The 24,435-nt window shown below is 38.6% G+C and overlaps 1 protein-coding gene across 1 annotated transcript in view; it reads left to right on the top strand.

Annotated features, from left to right (window-relative positions):
• LOC135079591 (protein lin-10-like) overlaps positions 1-21,990 on the top strand; it is a 201,841-nt gene extending 179,851 nt beyond the window's left edge. Inside the window, exons 12-24 of the mRNA XM_063974252.1 lie at positions 1,082-1,188; positions 1,603-1,702; positions 2,107-2,293; positions 4,337-4,401; positions 4,515-4,594; positions 7,096-7,218; positions 7,549-7,588; positions 8,494-8,630; positions 12,936-13,190; positions 15,227-15,548; positions 16,093-16,286; positions 17,928-18,068; positions 18,803-21,990. Of these exons, the coding sequence (XP_063830322.1) occupies positions 1,082-1,188; positions 1,603-1,702; positions 2,107-2,293; positions 4,337-4,401; positions 4,515-4,594; positions 7,096-7,218; positions 7,549-7,588; positions 8,494-8,630; positions 12,936-13,190; positions 15,227-15,548; positions 16,093-16,286; positions 17,928-18,068; positions 18,803-18,874 (1,823 nt within the window). The 3' untranslated portion in view covers positions 18,875-21,990. The remainder of the gene's footprint in view (positions 1-1,081; positions 1,189-1,602; positions 1,703-2,106; positions 2,294-4,336; positions 4,402-4,514; positions 4,595-7,095; positions 7,219-7,548; positions 7,589-8,493; positions 8,631-12,935; positions 13,191-15,226; positions 15,549-16,092; positions 16,287-17,927; positions 18,069-18,802) is intronic.
• The last annotated feature ends 2,445 nt before the right edge of the window (positions 21,991-24,435 follow it).

Raw genomic sequence — 24,435 nt, 5'->3', positions numbered from 1 at the left:
CGCTATCGTCTGACACCAGTGACAGCGGCAGCGACCTGTCACTTATGATGATGGAGAATGACTTGGCGGAGATGAAAGGTGAGCTGATATGATCTGCTTAAGGTAACTTGCTAGGACTTAAGGAGTGCAAGTGCGAGCGCGACCGTGAACCTTTCGCGCTGTCATCTGACACTAGTGATAGTGGCAGCGACCTGTCACTCATGATCATGGAGAACGACCTGGCGGAGATGAAAGGTGAGTTGTAAAATTGGCAACTACCAGTACTTCTAGGATATAAGGTCGCGTCAACAGCGGCGCCGGCGCGGCGCGAGCGAGACCGCGTGCCGTTTGCGCTGTCGTCTGATACCAGTGATAGCGGTAGTGATTTGTCAATTATGATCATGGAGAATGACCTGGCTGAAATGAAAGGTGAGCTAACAACTCCTAGGTGTTCTCGGTCTCGGTGAATCCAGTTAGGCGCGAGCGGGACCACGTGACCTTTAGGCTGTCATCCACCAGCGACAGTAACAGAGACCTCTCGCTTATGATCATGGAGGATGGAGATGAAAGGTTAGCCATAATATTGACCTGCTTCAGTTACTTCTAAAGAATTAGTGGGCGGGAATGCGATCGCGTGCCCTTTCGCGCTGTCGTCTGACACCAGTGACAGCGTAGTGATCTGTCAATTATGATCATGGAGAACGACCTAGCGGAGATGAAAAGTGAACTGCTTCGGTTACTTCCTAGGATCAAAGGTCTCAATAAAACGCTACCACATGCCTTTCGCGCTATCGTCCAAAACCAGCGACCTCGCTCCTGACTAGCGGGATCAATTTTCTGATTCTGAACAAAAATAGGGGCCAGTAGTGCTGGCCAGAAAATCCATAGTAAATATCTTTTTTTTTACAATATTTCCTACAGACTTCACATTAAACTAAACGTTCGTTTCAGCCAAATGACGTCCACTGCTGAACAAAGGTCTCCCCCAAGGATTTCGAAACTAAACACTGGCATGTTATGTAATAAATGTTGTCTGATGTGCTGTCGCTTTACATATTTTGGTTTTTATTTTCACTGTTATTTACAATAATATTGTCCACAGCAAACGCAATACAGATGGAAACCGCGCGGGTGGTGGTGACGCACTTGCCAGTAGTCGAGGACGGCCTGTCTTCCGGACACGCGTCGGACACCGACAATAATAACCAGGTTTGTACGCCACTTTATAAATACGTCATCATCATAGTATGTACGGCACATCATCATATGTATGCCACATCATCATAATTATGACCCTATGGCCGTCCCCTGCTGGACCTGGACATAAGCCACTACCACCAATCATCTTGAATTCGTCGGTCCATGACTGACTTCATGGATTGACGAATTCAAGATGATTCAACTTATGTAATCTCAAACACATCTTAATTAATCCATGCCGAGCCTTCGTGACTAACTGGAGTATTGGTGAATAACCACACTGCATAGTTGACGTGTGGCTTTAATACAGTTATTGGGACAAGTACATCACCTATCACTGCTTAGTTCTCATAATATGCAACTTACTATCTTGAAGAAAATTGTCTAATTACATAAATGTCTAATGTTGTTATTGCTTTGCAGAACCATTCATCAGTTATAATAGAAGAAATTATTGAGAATGGAACTGCAGATTCTCATGTGCCTCTTTCGGATGCTGACTTACACTCCCTGGATCCACTAGGTGAGCTTTCATATTTTATGAGTTGTAGATATTGATTGATTAAAGTACTGTGGATGGAAAATAATACCTATGTTTTACATAGGTATGTTATTCAGGTCATAATCTTAAAATAGGTGCTCTGGTTAGTCAGGATTTAATTGTGTTTTATCCTTATTCAATTAGTAAATAAACCCTAGTTGTAGTGAATTATCTCGTAGTCATTGGGTTCAATTTCAACTTTAAAACTTTTTGACAGAAACATGTAAAATTAAAATAAAGAAGAACTAAGAGCCAATTTACACGAGCAAACATAGCAGGTCTCCTGGAATTCTCGCATGATATTCCAATAATATTGTAGTTCTGTACTTGTTAGTCTTGACTCCTTCTGAGCCAGCCTGTGCATTATCTCTTATCTTATTTCACAGCGTGCAGCGAAGTCCCGCCGCCACCACCGGCACCGGCGCCTCACAGGCCGCCCGAAGCGCCGCACGCGCCGCTCGCCGCACTCGCACCGCGTTCACACCACTCGCCCCGCGCGCCGCCCTCGCAGCATTCCCAGCATACGCCGCACCACCACCATCCGCCTCACCACGAAGATGTGTACCCGCCCAGGTGAGCTATTCAAGACTAAACCACGAAACACGATAACCGTCAAGGAAAGCACGGGACTATTCCCACTGCTGCAACGCCTGTGTAGTCAGGATCTACAGCTTGACCGCCTATAAAAATGTGCGAAGTCCCGCCGCCACCACCGGCGCCGGCGCCCCACAGGCTGTCCGAAGCGCCGCACGTGCCGCTCGCCGCGCTCGCATCACTCGCCCCGCTCGCACCACTCGCCCCGCGCTCGCACCACTCGCCCCGCGCGCCGTCCTCGCAGCACTCCCAGCATACCAGCATATCGCCTCACCACGAAGATGTGTACCCGCCCAGGTGAGTTATCCAAGACTAAACCACGAAACACTGAGAGAAACAGAAGATAACCGTCAAGGAAAGCACGGGACTATTCCCACCTCTCGTTCCCACTGCTGCAACTCCTGTGTAGCCAAGATCTACAGCTTGACCGCCTATAAAAACGAAGCGCCGCTCGCACCGCGCTCGCACCATTCGCCCCGCGCTCGCACCACTCGCCCCGCGCGCCGCCGTCGCAGCATTCCCAGCACACGCCGCACCACCACCATCCGCCTCACCACGAAGATGTGTACCCGCCCAGGTGAGTTATCCAAGACTAAACCACGAAACACGATAACCGTCAAGAAAAGCACGGGACTATTCCCACTGCTGCAACTCCTGTGTAGTCAAGATCTACAGCTTGACCGCCTGTAAAAATGTGCGAAATCCCGCCGCCACCACCGGCGCCGACGCCTCACAGACCGCCCGAAGCGCCACTCACCGCGCTAGCACCGCGCTCGCACCAATCGCCCCGCGCTCGCACCACTCGCCCCGCGCTCGCACCATTCGCCCCGCGCTCGCACCACTCGCCCCGCGCTAGCACCACTCGCCCCGCGCTAGCACCACTCGCCCCGCGCTAGCACCACTCGCCCCGCGCTCGCACCATTCGCCCCACGCTCGCACCATTTGCCTCACGCTCGCACCATTCGCCCCGCGTTCACACCACTCGCCCCGCGCGCTGCCCTCTCAGCACTCCCAGCACCCGCCGCACCACGAAGATGTGTACCCGCCCAGGTGAGCTATTCAAGACTAAACCACGAAACACGATAACCGTCAAGGAAAGCACAGGACTATTCCCACCTCTCGTTCCCACTGCTGAACTCCTGTGTAGCCAGGATCTACAGCTTGACCGCCTATAAAAATGTGCGAAGTCCCGCCGCCACCGCCGGCGCCGGCGCTATAAGTAGTGTCTCAAGGAAAGCAGACAATGCCCGTGTGACTAAACCCCAGTGACGGCGTAGCATAGGTTGGCACCCGGGGCGTACCGCCCCCACCGATTACAACTGTCTACAGTATTTTTGCGCACGGGTTATGCATAGCTTATTTTTATTGCTTTATAATCTAGAAACAAGAATAACAACAAAAAAAATTTCTGAATTTGCTTTTATGTGTAAAAAATAGAAAAAATCATATCAATGAATGTATGAAACATGAACATAGAGATGATTTTATTTGTTGCCAAATATTTCTTTTTCTTTCTTTCTTTCATTCTTCCTAATTATTAAAACATAACAAACATCCATTTAAGATTCATTCTCACAAGAGAAAAATTAAAATAGAGTCCAAATATTTATTAAAAATGAAAAGTTCTAATTTCCTGTCATGTTCCATAGAAGATTTTTTTCATAAAAATCTAACCCTATCATACTTTCAGTTTACTGGCCTTGGTAACGTCGTTTCTCAAATCCCACTATATTTTGATGAAAGCGTGCCCCTTGTTCTTGCGAATAAGCCCCCATAATTATTTATAAATATATCCCAATGAGAATGTGACGTGCATCTTTAGAGACATTCTACTATGAAGATGGAAAATTCAAATTGCTATAACTTTTTAAAAAGCAAATATTTTCTATTTGTAATCGCACTTTTTTATATATATTTGCTTATATAATCAGAATATAATAAGTAAAATCCATGCGCAAAAAAAAAATTTTTTTTGTTGACCGGTGTTATAGACCGATTATAGAAACGTCTTCTTTCTTACAGAAAAAGGCCATCTTCAGCACAGAGTACGGAATCAGTAGAAGTGAAACCAGCAAGCGGTGATGAAGGTGAGAAAGTTATTTAAGGTTCCAAACCATTGATTTTCTATTATACCTGCTTATAGATCCTTGAATGAATGAAGGTCTACAAAATTGTACTAATATCCGATTGCTATTTACAGATGAAGCAGACACGGACTTGGAGACAGATAGATTGCTGGGTCAGCAAAGAACAGACGATCAAGGCTTCTTTGACGATAAAGTAAGTTGTTCATATCATCTAACCATAAAATCGATAATTTAATCCTTCAATATTGAAAACAGTTCTAAACTAATGTATATTACAAAAAAAAAACTATAAAAAGAAACTAGAGTAGGTACTAAGTGTCAAATAAAAAGTAGAGTCTTTATGGCAGTTGTCTCCAAACTTGGCACAGGTCATTGAAATTTTAATTCAGTCTCAGACTTATGGCACACTATAATAACAACTTACGCCAAATGAGGTTGGTGATGTCAAACCAGTAAATTGCGCAAAAAAACATAATATAAATACCTACCTTTAAACTAGTTGATGGAATGCAACTTATTAACAAAATAATTTTGGTAGCAAAACGTGTATTAAATGACTATTAAATGTTACAAAAAAATAATTAATTTAAAAACAAAATGATTATTTAATTGCGAGTGAAACGATTCTATGAATGAGTCACATTGTGACGTAATGTCAGATGTGGCGCGCGCGCACCGCCGAGTCGTATGAGACCTTGCTCTCCTATTTATCGCAGTTTCGCGGTCAAAGATTATGCAATCATAAGTGTAGAGGCGTAACCTACATTCTTGTGTGCGTTGTGTGCTCGTTTTTATGAATGAGTGATAGTGATATCATGTTGCATCATACTGAATATAGCTTGTACAAGGCGTGAACCGTGGCTCTAGTCATTTTATTGTATATGTAAATAAAATACAAACACTGCTCCCTAAATCTAAATAGGTCAATTTCATCAATAAAAACCGTATCAGTAGAACCTACAATAAGTTCCACAAAACTAGTTTTACAAATAGCACTTCAATAAAATACCAAGCTACGTTGAATAGGTATAAAACGTTATTTGTTTAGTCTTTGACGCGATGTTTACATTATGCCGAATGGCAGTCGAGCGGTGGCTCAGTGCTCATTCAACGCGTCCGTGCTTACCGTGTGTTTAATGTTTATACTCTTATCTCCGTTGACCAAGTGATAGCAAGTTATTGACGTTCGCATTTTATGTCTAATATTGCCATTTACGACGTGACAACGGAAAGTAGGTACCTAGTTATGACCGCACAATGTGCGAAGAAGAACGCGTGCCGTGTTTAGACGATAGTGAAATCGTATGTGAAAATGTTGAAACAATATGTGAAGAAAAAACTCTTGAAAATGTGATAGAGGGTGAAAATACAGTGTGCGATAATGAACCCAGTGAATTGGAACTAAGTGATACGCATAAAGATTCAATTACTTTAAGTGATGAGTCAAAGATTATTAAGGATGACTCTAGTGATAATCAAAGTACGACGGATGAGGTGCAACACGAAAATAGCAATGAAGACCGTGATAGAAAGAAAAAGGTCGGTTTTTACCATTGGTTTTATAGAGTCATAGATAAACACAGGATGTTTTGGCATTAAAGATTACCTCGTACCTATGCGCTCTTTAGTGCATTTTTGCATGCCTAAAGTTACGTGTAGGCTTGCATGCGTGGAAAGGAAAACTTATACTCCTTATTAAGTGAAAAACATTCAAACACTCTTTCTTAGGTAAAAGTATTGTACTGACATTGAGAAAAGAGATAACTGTTCAATACGAGTTTATTAATATTGTTTTTGTCTTACATAGACATACCTAAGTAAGGACGAACTAAGGACTTCCACTGCTGAACATAGGCCTCCCTCAATGATTTTATTGTCCAGTTGGTAGCGGCCTGCATCCCTTCTTGCTACCTTTATTAGATACTAGCTTTTGCCCGCGGTTTCACCCGCGTGAAATTAAGTATGTCACAGATCGTCATAAATTATAGCCTATATGTTAATCTGGGTTATAAACAGTAATACTGTAAAGTTTCAACAAAATCCGTTCAGTAGTTTTTGCGTGAAAGAGTAACAAACATCCAGACATCCAAACATCCAGACATCATGACACCCAAACTTTCGCATTTATAATATTAGTAGGATGGCATTATTTAGTTTAGGTACGTTCCTTATGTACTATTTCTCTCGCTGGGCTGGTGCAAACCGAAATCACGCATGGTGATGCCGGCGAGCAGCGTGTATGTATAGGCTGTTGTTATTCCTACTAAATAAATAAAAAGCAATATTTAGCTTACATCTTTATTTATTTTATTTTATTTATTATTTAATAAGCACAGTTACAGTACATAGAATACTACTTATTTAGTAAAAAAATACAGCTACAAATCACTTACAAATCTATGGACCAATTACAACTGCACACAACTATAGTCTGGTCCGTGAGCACATAGAATTTTGACCAATGACCCCAAGCTACTCATCCTTATCGCTCGCGTGTAATTATGTTGCTATCGCGCTCGCACACTCACTGCGGGTGCCAGTCGCACAGTCGCGACAGAAATATAATTACGCGTGAGCGATAAGGATGGGTAGCGTCTACATGCTCACGGACCGGGCTTTATGCCTAATATCTTAAGTGCTTAGATACAACAACAAAAACTGACTTTGCATAAATATGTACCATTTTTCTCACAGGGCTGGCGCAAGCCGAAGTCGCGCACGGTTATGCCGGCAGGCAGCGTGTCGGGTGCTCGCTCGCCGCACGCGCACGATGCCGATGCGCGCGACGACGATGCTCTGGCGTTGCACAATGGCAAGGTACAGCTATATTTCTAAAGTCTTGAAAAAATTTAAGGCTGGACCGGACAAAATTTTATTTTGGTGGTGTAAAGATTGACCTCTCAATATTAAAAAAAATGGCGAAAGAATTACTTCGATAGCATAAAAACTCCCCGAGGTATAATTCTATGAAAATCGTATTATTGGATTTTCCACCCACTCAACTTTAAAGAGTCATAAAGCGAATCAAACGCAAGTTACGAAACTAAAAGTTTACAACAAATTATCATGATTCTTACCCCAAATTAAATCATCTTGTTCATCTGTCACGTTACGAAATCCTAAAAACATTTTTATTACATTTTTCAGGACAAAGATGGAAAGAAGAAAAGTAGTAAAAGCAAAGAAGGTGAGTTCTTAACATAACATTACGTTTTACTGAACCGTAGCTTTGAATGTTATGTTAATATTATTATGTGTATCTGATACTAACACATGTTATTATTTCTATGCCGCGTTCGGATTCGTCCGTGTCTCCTTGGTAAGTTATAAATACTCCTTAAAAATAAATATGTTAACCAACACCTATTGTGTATTCAATGTATTGTAATGTACACACTACAAGATGAATCACTAAGTAAATGCCAGTAAAATATCACTGCTTAAGCGAGGTTTAGACTAGTGATAAAACTTGCAGAAGTTGACATCCGCAAGCTGTTTCTGTTTACCAGTGAAATAGATGTGGCAAGCCAATTTCTGCAAGATTTACAGTGATGACAACTTCTGCAAATATTGCTAGTCTGAACCTCGCATTAGAATCAGAGCTTGTTGATAACCACTTGTGTCTGACACTTTGTTGAATTGCATGTGTAACACGTTTGTAATTGTTAGGTCAGAGTTCACCAACAGACGGTTAAATTGAAACTGCATTTTGTCGTGAAAATATATTATTTTGAAATTATTTAAGACTGGACACGTACGCGTGACATTTGTATAAAACACACACCAGTACGTGCTTGTTTGATTAATCGGGCGTCTTACTAATAAATAATAATAATTTGCCTTTAGGCGTTTTCGAATCTTTATTTACAAATATATTTTTTACACTAAATGGAATAACCCCGATTTAAACCGGGCATAAGAAGTTTGTTTCTAATCCTACTCAGTTTCACCCATGAATGCGCAGGCGATCTATTATGAAACTAGCTTGCCCTGAGTGACTTCGCTTCGTAAAAAAGTTTTAAATTAACCGTCCTTTGGTGAACTCGGGCCCTATTCGTGCAATCTATAAACACGTTTGTGATCGTTTTTCAGACTGGGCACCTTCAGTTCTGATCGAAGGCGTTTTATTCCGTGCGCGGTATCTGGGCTCGACACAACTTGCTTGCGAGGGTCAACCTACGAAGGCTACAAGAATGCTACAGGCAGAGGAAGCCGTCTCCAGGATCAAGGTAACGTCTGTTCTTTGCGGAATACCAACGTTCTGGAGCTTTAAACTTTGGCGTGCATCAGGGAAGTATTTTGGAGCCGCTTCTTTAAATAGTTGACATAAAGTTTTTATTGTTAATTATTGAATTAGTAAAAGCAGATTTTTATGAATATAAGCCAAATATTAAAGCTCTAGAATAAATTGATGCATTTAAATATGTAACTGAAAGTACTCGAAATATCTTACCGTATAATAATGAATGCCTAACTAACATTTTACTAATCAGAGTATTTTTCCATAGTAAAAATGCAATTAAGCTGAATAATTAAGTATTAATAGAATAATCATAGATTTATTTAAAAGCAGAATACACAATGTACTAACAATATAAATATACTACATGCATTCTCATAAAATACCTACACAATTTATTGTCTATGGCAAGCCATTTGCCCGTGTGAATCGGTATAAATGTAAAATGTGTCTTTTTCGTAGATGTTATGATAAGAGCATGAAATTACTTGTCTCTCTCACTCTTATGGTCTATGGCACTACACAGCTGTTGCGTTTCCAGCACAAACTATTTGAGCTAATTCTTCCACCTTAAACTTAAATATAATTTTCAGTCTAGAATTAAAAAGTTGTTCTTTACTTTTAAAGGCAAGGATACAGTTAGTTATCGTTTAAGAATATTTTTACTCTTTAATAATTTCTAACTACCTAACTCTTTACTTTATACTGGACTTATCACTATAGCTCTTTTACAACTTTTGCACGCAGAACTATATTACTTCCGTCCACATCATCTCCTTATTCTGTACATATTGTAATTTCATGCTCATTAGGAATTAGTGTTTTGAGAATGCTAGCGGGATATCCTTTTTATCCTATCCCTATTTGTATACCTAACATTGGTAATGTAAGCTAGAACTAGAAAAAAAAGTATCGAGACACCGATTTTACCCTATGGAATGTTTCGTTTTTAAATTTCGAAAACGACCACCGCTCTGGGTGCGAGCCTTTGAGCCAAAATTGTGGGTTGCCAAACAGTTTTTGCTCTTATTGACTTGGCACTAGAGTATTTTTTTCAGTGTGCTCCTCACCCTCGACCTGACCCAGGAAGATTGTCGGATCCCGTACTGGCCGGCTAGCCTCCTTTGGACTGTTTGTTCTGTCGCTTACTGTTATGCTTGACGCTATGCTTTTACCATTATGTTATACCCTGAATGTGAGCTAGGTCAAGGTAAGCTACCGAGCCCTGTGCTGCCCTAGATTTGAGATTCAGCATGTTCAATTACGGTATGTACTTTGGTCCACGTTACTTAAAAGCGCTTTCGTTCGTATCGTAAGACGTAACCATGCCGTATCAATAAAATATTTACGTAATGTTACATTGATTATTTACGAAGAATGCTCTGCCTTACCAACTGTTACTAACAGAAATGTCCAAGCTTTAGTAAATAGCAAATTAGAGCATTCTTCGTAAATAGCCTCGCTTAATATTTACACGGATAAACGTTGGATCGACTATGTACCTGCCACATATCTGATTGCATTTTGATTCAAAGCACTTTCATGTACGCACTAGCATGTAACATGATCCGATTCACACCGGCTACGGTGGCCTACACAATCGAGCGGTACGCAGTAACGCACTATGCGGCTACGCACAAACGGAATCCAACCCTATTTTAATATTGTTAAGATTGATATTTCGTTAGGTCTGCTTTCATAATGACGAGAATCGCTCGCTCGCTTCTCACATACCATCGTTGAGTGTGTTGTATTGGAGTTGGTTGCTTGCTTTTGCGCTGAAATTTAAAATTTTAACTTTCATATCTATTGTGGACCGCTGCTTGAAGATTTGCTAACAATGCCTGGATAACTTCAGCTTTCGTTGTATCTGAAACATTTAAAACTCGCTTTAAAATTCAGTACGGGTTAAAAACGTGTCGAAATATAACTTGTATTTACACAATAATTTTACCAATAAAATATCAAGACCATAATAAATCCAGGCAAATAAAAAAACAAAATCAAAATCGATAAAACTCGGCAAAAACCGCGGTGCCACAGCTAAAAAAACTCAAATGCGCGCCAAAACTGACACTTGAACGTCACGTGGTATGTGAGAGCGAAGGAGGTTAGCCGGTTTATCCGCGCAGTGGGCGTGCGAAGGCCCGTACTCGGGCGTGTATGCGGCGCCGGCGGCGGTGTTCCGCCTGACCTTCCTGGGATCGGTCGAGGTGGATGAGGACTCGAGGCGGCGCAAGAGGCGCCCCAAAAAGAACATGGTTGAGGAGGCCGTCACTAAAATCAAGGTTGTTTGGCTGCCAGTTGTATTTTTTTGAATTTAGAACGCGTTTGGCGTTTAGCCGGTAACAGCGTTTGATAGGAAGTTGCATTGGAACGTGTTGATGCGTTTGCTGAAAGCTTGCTCAGTGAATCCACCCCCGGTTTTTGAAAGAAAGATGTTTCATAACCTGATTTTCAAGTAAGATTTAAAAAAGACAATACCAACACCTAAATGCAAAGAAAAATTTTTGGATAATTAAACGAAAAAATATTGTTTAGTTACAAAAGTAGTACTAATTTTAGTCAATTCTTTACAGAAACCATAGACGTATAAAAAACTAAATGCTTTAAAATCCGAGCAGAATTTTCATATTTCCCATAAATGTTTCTTGAACTGAAACGAACCGATTTAAAACACGTTGCCTATTGAAAACTTGCCACCTAAAAAGCACTTTTATCGGCTAAACGCCAATTTTAGCATTTATTTACAGTTATTGTACAATACTCAATGCCTAGTAACATTGAGGAATTATAAAAAAAAATAAAACCGACTCCAAAAAACCTACACTAAAACGTAGAAAAATAATTACTAATTACCTACTTATTTATTAGGACGAATTAATTATTAATATTTATGTAGGTATACCATGATTGATACTTCTGGAGTCGGTGCCAAAATTATGAAACATGAAAAGTTTGCCTGCACCTGTTTTATTTTTTTTTATAAAATTTTACTTATTTCTTGCTTTTTAGTTAACTAATTATTACCTTGATGTTACCACTGAAGGTAGGCAGTACACTGAGACCAAAAATAATTGGTTCATAATCGGCGGAGATATTGCGTATAAAAAAGTTCATCCCCAATTTTCCACCCTTGGGGGTGAAATATTTTCTTCAAATTCGCATGAAACCACCCTTTTGATAATACCTATTCAACAAATAATTAACTTTTAAAAAAAATAAAACCGACTTCAAATGCGTGAACACAAAAAAAACTAAAAATTGCGTATAAAAAAGTTCATCCCCAATTTTCCACCCTTGGGGGTGAAATATTTTCTTCAAATTCGCATGAAACCACCCTTTTGATAATACCTATTCAACAAAAAAATAATCGTTCAAATTGATTTATAATCGGCGGAGATATTGCGTATAAAAAAGTTCATCCCCAATTTTCCACCCTTGGGGGTTGTTTTTTCTATTATTAAATTTAAATGGGACCACCCTTGAGGTATTACCTATACGCCGAAAAAAGATTTGTTCAAATCGGTTCATAATTGGCGGAGTTATCGCGTAACAAACATAGAAAAAAAAAAACATACGGGTCGAATTGAGAACCTCCTCCTTTTTTTTGAAGTCGGTTGAAAAATAATCGTTCAAATTGGTTTATAATCGGCGGAGATATTGCGTATAAAAAAGTTCATCCCCAATTTTCCACCCTTGGGGGTTGTTTTTTTATTATTAAATTTAAATGGGACCACCCTTGAGATATTACCTATACGCCGAAAAAAGATTTGTTCAAATCGGTTCATAATTGGCGGAGTTATCGCGTAACAAACATAGAAAAAAAAAAAAAACATACGGGTCGAATTGAGAACCTCCTCCTTTTTTGAAGTCGGTTGAAAATTGCTTTAAGTGGTCAATCATTTAGACTGTAAATAATATAATACCCTGGGGTAATATACGGTTTATTAGATATAGAAATAATTAAAAAAACTGCTCAGATATTAGCGATTACATTTGCTGTAGTTTTTTAGCATTAATGAAATGATATTACCTACCACTTAAATTGTTAGCCGCATGTAAATATTATTTACTTAAACTTAAATATCTTTAAGAAACAAACTTGAAACAAATGTATATTAATGAGATCTATTTTTTACTGCTCTCTCGGACAATCAGGCTTTGGTAAGTTGAATATGTTGATATTCAATGCAAAATTTCTAAAATGGCAACTCTAAAATATGGCAAGTACGGCAACCCTGATTGCTTAATTACAACCGTTATTTTAAAAGTAAACTTCTTTTGTCCCCAGGCTCCCGAAGGTGAAAACCAGCCAAGTACGGAAGTGGACCTTTTTATATCTACAGAGAAGATTATGGTCCTAAACACAGAACTGAAGGAAATCATGATGGACCACGCCCTCAGGACAATATCGTACATAGCTGATATTGGAGATTTAGTTGTGCTCATGGCCAGGAGAAGATTCGTGCCTCACGAAACCGACTCCGATCAACCGAAATTGAACCGTACGCCCAAGATGATTTGCCACGTTTTCGAAAGCGAGGAGGTAAGCCACGTAATATAACAGTTAGTTCTAGTCACTTTCAGTACATAAATCACTAAATTAGTGGTAGGTTAATTGATTTAGTTGCGGTAACCAAGTCAATTTCTTAGTGCTGCACAGTGCAGGCACCAAAAGTGACGATTACGAGTAAATAACTATTTTTCGTTGGGCACAAAAGATTGTTGTTTTAGAACAGTCGGTGCTAAAAATGTTATACCTCAAGTTTGATTAGTTTTTATTAATTAGCCTGACCTATTAAATGGAAACTTCAATCAAATAATTCTTCTTATTCAGTGTTAAAACAAATGAAAATCGATAAAATCGCAGATGGGTTCTGCGCGATTGAATTAAATGATCATTTAGTTACATATTTTTAAGTCCGAGTGTACTTCAGTGGACAACATTATGCACGGTTGTCAAAAATAACATTCAAATGTATTCGAGGCTACTTGAAAAACATTTTGGCGGTAATGCTCCAGTTCACGCGTGTTATCACGTCTGTGTGTTCTTGAGATAAAGGCACATTTCGTTTAGTGTCATTCCTAAATGTAGACGTTTGGCTTCAATGAGTTGTTTGTATTTATTTTGTTTTGTTTACCGGTTTTTCAGTGATGTTTTTACCCGCGCTAACGGTTGAGTAATAAAATTGTAATTATATTTTTCTTGATGACTGACTTCGCAGTTTTCAATAACTCGAGTTTTTAGTGTAACTACAGTAGTGTTTGTTAACATTATCAGCTTAGTTAAAAATGTGACAAGTTGTTTGTGTTACTTTACCAATTAAAGTTATTGTGCTAATAACTATGAAAACTGATATCACAAGTGAATGCATAAGCCGGATGTGAAGTTTGCTTTGATGAAATTCTTAGTCCAATTAAACGTATGTACAAATGCAATAAATTGATCTGCGAAAAAATGGTTTTTTAACATTTATATTTCTTAATTGAGTTTATTTAGAATTTAGGTAAGCTCATAACAGATATATGATGCTTTCATCTTTTTAGGGTTCCGTACCTCAAAAGGAAAAAACGGAACCCTTATAGGATCACTTTGTTGTCCGTCCGTCCGTCTGTCAAGACCCTTTTTCTCAGGAACGCGTGGAGGTATGAAGCTGAAATTTATATCAATTACTCAGGTCTACTGTCCCTTGAAGCTGTGAAAAAATCAAACTTCTAAGCCAACGCAATCAAAAGATACAGCCGTTTATGCCGCAAATTTTCGACACTTGCAAGGGAATCAAAACCTACAGGGTGCTTCCCGTGAACTCAGAATCTTGAAATTTGGTACGAAGCAACGTCTTATAGCATAGATAAAGGAAAAATTACGAAAACCATAAATTTTTAGTTACATCACATAATATATTTTTTTTAAATAATTTTAAACTTACTACCCATTTCCTCATAAACGCGTAGAGGTATTAAATTGAAATTCATACCAAATACTCAAGTCTATAATACCTTTAAGTTGTAACAAAATCAAACTTCTATGTGAACGCAATCAAAAGAAACAGCAATTTAAGCTGCATATTTTGAAACTCGCAAGTACTCGCAAGGGAATCAAAACCTAAAGGGTACTTCCAGTCGACCTAGAATCTTGAAATTTGGCATGAAGCAACGTTTTATAGCACACATGAAGGAAAAATTCCGAAAACCTTAAATTTTTAGTTACATTACAAAATATATATTTTTTAATAAATATAAACTTATGAATTTCATTTTGCAATAAAAATACCATAGTTATGACTCGATTGTCGTAATGAACGAACTTTGTAAACCTTGCAGGTTTGTACGGAACCCTCGGTGAGCGAGTCCGACTCGCACTTGGCCGGTTTTACACTTGTCATAACATCGAAAATCTTAAGCTATTGCTAACCATAGGGTGAGATTGAGATAAAGATTCGTATTGACACGATGTCCCAAACTCAAGTATAGATTTAATAAAGATTCAACCAACCCAACTTATAAATAAGTTAAATACAAACATTAATGCTCTTCCAGTGTATTTTTAAGACTAAAACAAATCTTAACTCCCCGTTCCAGGCCCAATTCATAGCTCAATCGATCGGGCAAGCGTTCCAAGTGGCATACATGGAGTTTCTCAAAGCCAATGGCATCGAGGACCACAGCTTCGTCAAAGAGATGGACTACCAGGAAGTCCTGAACAGCCAGGAGATATTCGGCGACGAGTTACAGATGTTTGCGAAGAAGGAACTGCAGAAAGAAGTGGTGGTGCCCAAGACTAAGGGGGAGATATTGGGGGTGGTTGTGGTGGAGTCGGGATGGGGTTCCATGCTGCCGACGGTGGTGATAGCGAATCTAGCGCCGGCCGGTGCCGCGGCGAGGTGTGGGCAGCTGAATATAGGTAAGATTTTGTTTTCATAATTCATCTATGTATAGGTGTGGGGAGTTTCATCCGGATAATTTAGCGTGTACCGATAACACTCAAACATTAACGGAAGAATGGGGCGTGTCTTCGTGGATGAAACGATCTATAACTGAGTATTATTGCCTATGTCTACTATATATTTTTAGGACATATCCACATATCGTTTCTACCATTGCAACTCCTTTCCAGCCAATAAAACTCCATCACTCGACAACTATAGCAAAGTACGTAATATGTTTAGGTCCCAGGAAATGAAAGTAAAATTACAAACAAGTAATAAGTAGTATTAGCCCATTGAAACAGCTGCACTGCATAAATGGCTCTTAATTCATGTAGGTATGTGCCGGTCTCTAAATAATGCTACACTTCAAGTGCTTGTGGTGTTCACTTGAACCCTTTACAAGCAAGTCTAACTTTTATCTATCGTATCCCTTTAATAACAATTCAAACTTTCCTCTATTAAAGGAAGTCTTCTAGTACGTTACGTATGTTTTGTGCCTCACAACGACTTTCTTTACAGGTGATCAAATAATAGCAATCAACGGCGTGAGCCTTGTCGGCCTGCCATTATCAACTTGTCAGACCTATATCAAGAACTCCAAGAACCAGACCGTGGTGAAACTGACCGTGGTACCGTGCGCGCCCGTGGTGGAAGTCAAGATCAAGCGGCCCGACACCAAGTACCAGCTTGGGTTCAGCGTGCAAAATGGTGTGGTGAGTACATCGAACAGATTTTGATGAGGAAAATGCTCTTGCATGCAACCCTCATCACGCATTGGTTCCCGCTGAAAACCAACTTCTCGGCATGACGTTTGTGTCATGTCGCGATTTTTGCTGAGCGGGCGCCTAATATTCAGCATATGTTTTTATTTATTGTTTGTTGTTTTTATGTTTTTTTATGTACTTACTTTTGCTTTGTATACCTTAAATGATAATTATGCTGAATAAAGACATTCTTATTCTTATTTATTATTCTTATTCTCTTTGAAGCTTGTAAAATATTTTTATGAGTAAACAATCTTTAAAAGCCTGTATTCATGGTCATTATGGTGTGGTTAGTAAATACATAGCCAGGTTTTTATGATTATCCGTGGTCATGTACCCCATTGAAATGTGGACAAATGAAGAAAAGTAGGTTCCAAACTTAAGGTAATGATGTTTTTTACTTTTAAAAATCATGCAACACCATAAAGTAGATTTTGATGAGGAAAATGCTCTTTGAAGCTTGTAATAGATTTATATGAGTAAACAATCTTTAAAAGCCTGTATTTATGGTCATTATGGTGTGGTTAGTAAATACATACCCAAGTTTTTATGAGGAAAACGCTTATCAGTCTGTAACCATGGTCATGTACCCGACTGAAATGTGGACAAATGAAGGAAATTGTAGGTTCCAAACTTAGGGTAATGATGTTTTTTACTTTTAAAAATCATGCAACACCATAAATAGCCACCATAAATATAAGTTTGTATAATTTGTTAGTTAAAAAAAAATAAAACCGACTTCAAAAAACCTACACTAAAAAGTAGAATAATAATTACTAATTACCTACTTATTTATTAGGACGAATTATTAATATTTATGTAGGTATACCATGATTGATACTTCTGGAGTCGGTGCCAAGATTATGAAACATGTAAAGTTTGCCTGCACCTTGATGTTACCACTGAAGGTAGGCAATACATTGAGACCATATTCTTAATGTATATTATAAAAAAGTTCATCCCCAATTTTCCACCCTTGGGGGTGAAATATTTTCTTCAAATTCGCATGAAACCACCCTTTTGATAATACCTATTCAACAAAAAAGTAATCGTTCTAATTGGTTTATAATCGGCGGAGATATTGCGTATAAAAAAGTTCATCCCCAATTTTCCACCCTTGGGGGTTGTTTTTTTTATTATTAAATTTAAATGGGACCACCCTTGAGGTATTACCTATACGCTGAAAAAATATTTGTTCAAATCGGTTCATAAATGGCGGAGTTATCGCGTAACAAACATAGAAAAAAAAAAAAAAAAAAAAAAAAAAAAAAAGAACATACGGGTCGAATTGAGAACCTCCTCCTTTTTTGAAGTCGGTTGAAAAGTGAAGTTTCTTCTTTTGGAAATCTATAGAAGACCATAGTAAAAAGGCTACTCATAGTTCAAGAAAAACAAATTAGTCTTTGGTCTTTTTCAACCCTTTGGTCTACTACACGAACTACAACGGGTGTGGGTTTTTACAGCGTTCAAAATCCGGTAGGGCGGCGCACCATTAGATTTGTTCAGTGTTCTGGCTTCTGACGCAGGATAGGATCGTATACAGGGTGTCCTAGAATAGTTGAATGATTAAAATCCATATTACGTGTGCAGATATGCAGCTTACTCCGCGGCGGCATAGCGGAGCGCGGCGGCGTGCGCGTCGGCCACCGCATCATCGAGATCAACTCGCAGAGCGTCGTCGCCGTGCCGCACGAGCGCATCGTCAACTTACTGGCCACTTCTGTGGGCGAGGTGCGTTAAGAATATTGCTTTAGCATTGTACGCGGGTGAGGGAGAGAAGAGACGAGTTGGAGAGACAACTTGCAAAGCGTGACGTCACCGCATCATCGAGATCAACTCGCAGAGCGTCGTCGCCGTGCCGCACGAGCGTATCGTTAACTTACTGGCCACCTCCGTGGGCGAGGTGCGTTAAGAATATTACATTTGTAATATAGGCGATGGATGAGGATGCGCGAGTGACAGCGTAAACGCGCCGTCAACCTACTGGCCACGTCTGTTGGCAAGGTGCGTTAAGAATATTGCTTTAGCATTTTAAGCGACAGACGAAGACTCGCGAGCTACGGCGAAGTGCCATTTAAGCGCCATCGTCAAGCTGGTATGATGATTTCTGTTACGCTAAAAATTAATTTGCACGGTGAAGATGCGGCGTTGTTCAGATCAACTCGCGAGTTGTGGGTGAGTTAAAGATGTTATTCGCCGTCATTCACAGCTGGACAAAGATTTCCACAACGACCAGGCCGCTACCCGCATCTAGGTGCCTCCGACAACCTTAACCAGATCATCGGTATACCGATTTTGATGCCTGCCTACCACTATGTCTTTCGTTTAAAGAAACGTAGTGGTAAAGACCACTACTTGGTTACAATTCGAGAACTTTTCTGATATAATGCACTTGACCTGACAAATTATAGTCTATTCGGCAAATTATTATTAACCATACTTATCACACAATACTACCATTCCAGATCCTAATGAAGACGATGCCGACGTCGATGTTCCGGCTGCTGACCGGGCAGGAGAACCCGGTGTTCATCTAAGCGCGCGCGCCGCCGCCACAAGTGCCTGCTTACATATACGCGCCCACGCGAGCTCTGTTCTCGGCCTGTATACGGTATAGCGACACCCTGTATGGTATAGCTATTATTACACAGGTACAGGTTATTACCTGTATACGGTATGGCAACAACCTGTATACGGTATGGCAACACCCTGTATGGTATAGCAATAACCTGTATACATAGCAACAACCTGTATACATTATAGCAACAACCTGTATACGGTATGGAAACACCCTGTATGGTATAGCAATAACCTGTATACATAGCAACAACCTGTATACATAGCAACAACCTGTATACATAGCAACAACCTGTATACATAGCAACAACCTGTATACATTATAGCAACAACCTGTACTGACTGTATTTACAAGCCATCTTATAGATAGAGGTACCCACTATGTTGTCCAATACATGACAACCCTCTATATAGTACAGTACAGTCGTATTCTGTATAAAGATTATTTTGTCCAATATACAGTACAGTAAAACTGCCTCTTTCTTAATAATTTGAACGATAAAGTTCCTTTGAGAAAATGCGTCACTTGTGGAGGACCTCATATCAAAAGTTAGTTCTTTATTGTTATTACCTACCTATAATGTAAAGGAAAATCTACAGGGAGCTGCTTACCAAAAACCGTGGACATAACAAATATTGTACTAAAGGCGAGAATAGAGCTAAACAGTAGCTTAGCTGACAAAAATACTCAAACAACTAAGTTATGTGATGTCAAGTTTCAAATGCTTATATGCTTACGTGGCTAGGTAAGATAGGTCATAAGTTGTACTCTGTAACTTTCGTCTCACCGGTTTGTATTTGCTACGTCGAATTTTAGTTTTAAGTCCGAAAATCTACGTCAAGATTACACATACATTCAGAAAGAGATGATTCGACACTGGATAATATTGATCACGTTCTTAAATGGGTCCAATTCTGATACGTTCATTATTTTCAAAAGTAAGCCATCTCTTTTCTTTCAATAAATGAAGAAGAACACTAGTAACAGAGAGTTTCATAATGAAATCCTGCTAGAATGACGGAAAGAATTGAATAATATCAGAATTGGATCCATCTGGTTGTTTGACGTTAACGGTAGCAAGTCCAAATCGGCTTACGTATTCTCATGACAATGTGTATACATATACAATCCATTTAACGAATGATTATATCAACCCACTCATATCTGCTTAGATAGTTTCGTATTTACTATTGTCAGTCAAGTCTGTTGTATGGTTTACTAATATTTTTTCCCCTTTCCTAATTTTTCATGACACATTTTACCGAGAATATTAAATAGTTTTAAATAAATGTTTAATATAAGCGGTATTGTAAAGGGCCTAGTTGTAAAACGACCTTGGTATTATGGTTTTCATTGGTAGAAGAAAGATTGGTATGGTGTTAGTAAAAATTGGTTTTCGATATGAAAGATTGAATGGTTTAAGAATACCACCAATTTCTCGAACATTTCTTTAGAAGTTTCTCGAAAGTTTGTTTAATTTCTTAACAGTTGCTGAAATTGTAAAAATACTCCACAAACCAAATTGACCACGTTGAAGTGTTCGGGAAACTATAGTTTTAGGATCTGTTTGGTAAAATATTTTCCTCAAGCCATATTTTTATTATTGCCATTTTTTTATTCTAGTTGTTTTTACGATCTGTTGTTAAATGAAGAACAATTTTTAATATTCTAATTACGTTTTCACTTGTATCGAGCCATTCCAACATTTTACATTATATTTATTTTATTAATTAGGTAGATATTTTATCATAGGAATTCGAAATGTATATTTTATATTTTTTATAGTGTGCGTTATTCTATTCTTTGTTTCTCTTGTCGACATTGCACCATAGTTCAAATCCATTTCATACGAGACTTCTTTGGCAAAACAACATATTTGAGGATTCTGAGCTAAATATCAAGTATCGAATGTATAAATATCGACGTGTGATTTTGAAGTGTTGTTCTGTCGGAGAGGTCACACGTGTAAAGCTTAGATAGAGCATCCAGGTTCCCAAAATGATTGTGATTCAGGCGCGCAGCATCGTTCGTGTCAGCATCTTTATCAAATGCCTGATTCGCGCCATTTTCTCAACCGCGGATCAACGGTGATCAATATAAAAAGAATTGATTAGTCGATATAGGTACCTAATAAATAAAAGCATTATTTCGTGTAGCGTTTCAAAGATATATCATATTTTGTAAATTTTATAGTGTCGCTATAGCATATGTAACCTATATTATATTGTATGTATGTATTTCCTGTGTTCTTAGCTAAGCTTAGCGCTCTGAGGACGAGTTTATGTATTTATTTATGTATAAAATATTTATTTATAGCCACAAAATTAGTCTACCCACTCAAGTAATCCGCTTCCTACTATTTAATACCTACTCCTTGTTCAAATGTCCCTTTCATTATAATTGGCTGCCCTATAAACTTATGATTTAGTTGCAACGGTCGACGGCCCTATCAATTAGATATACTTTATTTGTATTTTAGTCTAAAACTCTATTGGCCTTGCAGTTTTTTGTCGATGGCCAATATTGGATAGTGCAGCCTTGCTACACTTTGAGATCTAGGCACAAACTCACAAAATGTACTATCATAATTTTACTGTCTGACTCTTCTATGTATAAAACTAATTCACACTATGTAGCAAGCTCACTTTGATCCTATAAAAATAGATACAATCACAGTATGAATCAATATTGAATTAGCACAGTCGTATTCTTTTAATTATTTTTATTGTATTAAGTTTTGCTCCGATTTAACAGTTAATAGTTCTTTATTTGAGTCGTTTATTGTAATTGAGATATGTAATAGTTTCAGGAAAGGGCGTCGACCTATCCCTTGTTAATTTATTAATCAATTTATTAACATATAATAGGTATACAATCTGATATGTAATTTTATATTGCTAGCTGTTGTGAATAAGATTTATTTACATTGAGAAACACTGATAATAAATAGCCTTTTATTGTGGATGCTGGTATATGGTAGGTACACTGTAACATGTGAAATAACTATTGTTGTTCTCATTTCTAAGAGTATTATTCTAGTCTGCATTAAAGTTAAGAATAAACTGAACAAACTGATTCGTTGTTTCATTATCAAACGCTATTTGTTTCCATGAGAGGTGCCAAACCAACATTTTATGAAAATGAAGTATTCAGAAGACAAAAAAAAATATGCAATGTTTTTGTCTCTTGAAAATCTCATCCTCCGGCACCTACAACGTAATAATTTGGTACTCCTCAAATAATTCCTTCATATAAAAATATGTAAATGGAAAGGGGACCAAAAGGGGACACCACTCCACTAAATAATAGTACACAGCTTGCAATCTACAAATATCTCGAAAATTACGTATTCCACTAGTAGTGCCACTAATAGCAAAGTAAGGTACCTCGAAAAGACCAGAGTTAAGTTCCATCAGGCAGGCATAATTAATAAATTAAATAACTTCAATTTTTAACATCAGAACAAATTAAAATTCATACCAAACAACAAGCGCCACTAAGCGGTGATTCAACGTACAAACGTCACAGAAAGTACCAGGCGCCCAGAATATATCAAGAGCATGACGTATGTCTGACGGGGGAGTGCTGAGACATCTACTGGCACTAAAAAGTAACGAAGTTTTTAAATAGTACTAGGAGCGCATAAGAATGAAAGGAGTGTTTGTCTACCCACCCCCGACCCCGCCCACAATAACCTGTCTCTTTCTCACCAGTCATATGGTTGCATCTCTTTTCCACTTGTACAGTTGTAAAATAGCACCTATTACAAAGGCATTAGGTGCTAGTGTTTGCTTTGTTGATGTCACATCCGTACCACAGAATAAACATACTTCGTAGTTTTGCTACCTCCTTATAATGTATGTGCTCCTGGTACTTTGGTAGCCAAAGTGACATCACAAAGGTGACTTGAAAACGTTTTTTTTGGAACGAAGAACGAACAATTTTATTTCTCCTTTTCGATGGGCGGACACACTAACAAAATGTACTAGGAGATCATAAAAGTGAAAGAGACGTTTCTTGGACACAACTTCAATCCTACTTCTACCGTTTTTAGTTCTGCTACTAACCGCTAGGGGCGCTGTACCCACTCGAGTAAACTCATGGTAGAGCTACAGACCTACAGACTACCCTCTACTTTTATCAATATTTTTTAAATTGATTATTTTGTTCTCTCTCATCAAACGCAATAGTGATATTTGAGTCTATCTCTTTCATTCTATTAGGTATGACGAAGAACTAACGAATGCTATCTCCTTTCTTGTAGTTTAATCCCTAATGATATTCTAATGTAAAAATCTGAATTAAAAGAATAATAAATGAAAATGCGACTTCTGAAGATACGGAAGAAAATAGGTAGGTACTTACGACCGAATAGTGTAGAAACCAAGTGTTGCTTTAGGTGTTGCTTGCTTCAGGACCTGCAGTGGCGCTAGTGGGAGACAATGTGGGTCTTGCTACTGAGGAGATGACTCCGGGATCATCAAACCATGATTAACGCGATAATACTTACCTATTTAATTTATTTATTTAAACATTGTTCTTTACAAGTTCTAACCATTAAGCTAGCCTTTTTGTACGGAACATTCTTATGTGTGTGCAATAAAGTCTTTAAATAAATAACCGGCATGGTGGCACCCGCTGTTTTCAGTTCATTGTCTTTACCACCAAACAGGAGGTTTCCTATTATCTTCATTCAATCGTCAGACTGGTATATTAAAGGCTAATGGCCTGTAACCGATAACGTTTGAAGATCACGCCTTATCAGCGTCGATAATTAGCGATTAGAATAATGTAGCAATTTAGGAAGCATACTAAGAGAGGAGTAAACAATGGTGGGCAAAAAATTATGATGATGTAAAGAAAAATATGTTATTGCATCAAAATTAAGCTTTCTATCCCAAACGCGTTGGCATCCCCAATAATTTTTAGGATTAATGAATCCTACATATTAAGACTTAAATACTTGTCATCTGAAAGCTTCGCGGGGCTATGGGTCCAGTTGTTTTAAGGACTACATTATTAGGAAAGGATTATCATAATTTGAACATAGGAAAGAGCTATGACGATGTGAGGGTCCTGCTCCACTCCAGATAGCTATTTGTCATGGAGGCAGTTCAAGAGTAGCGACTGTGGCGCCATCTGACAACGGAAAAATGAGGCAATTACAAAAATTCCCAGTAAGCACAAATTGCTATTTTGGGAAAAAAAAACCCAATTTGAGAGTTTTCGTTTGATACTAGGATCAATAAAATTCTTCATGTATTTATTCCTAAATGCGTTTTTGCATCGTCGCTATCTGATGGGCGCCATCTGGTGGAGAGTGGACGAAGTCGCTTCTCTCATGATGAAAATCTGTACAGTTGACTCTCAATAAGAACTCGTTGCATCATGATTGACCTACAGTTGACTGTAGCTGTACCCTTTATTAAATTAACCTCTCGAAATGGCAATAATGGGTGAAGTAAACTCATGATTCATTAGTATCAAGGAAGAGCAAACAGTTGGCAACTGTATATCTCA

The sequence above is a fragment of the Ostrinia nubilalis genome, chromosome 1 (genome assembly GCF_963855985.1).
Source record: "Ostrinia nubilalis chromosome 1, ilOstNubi1.1, whole genome shotgun sequence".
NCBI lineage: Eukaryota > Metazoa > Arthropoda > Insecta > Lepidoptera > Crambidae > Ostrinia > Ostrinia nubilalis.
This window is presented reverse-complemented; position numbering and strand designations above follow the sequence as displayed.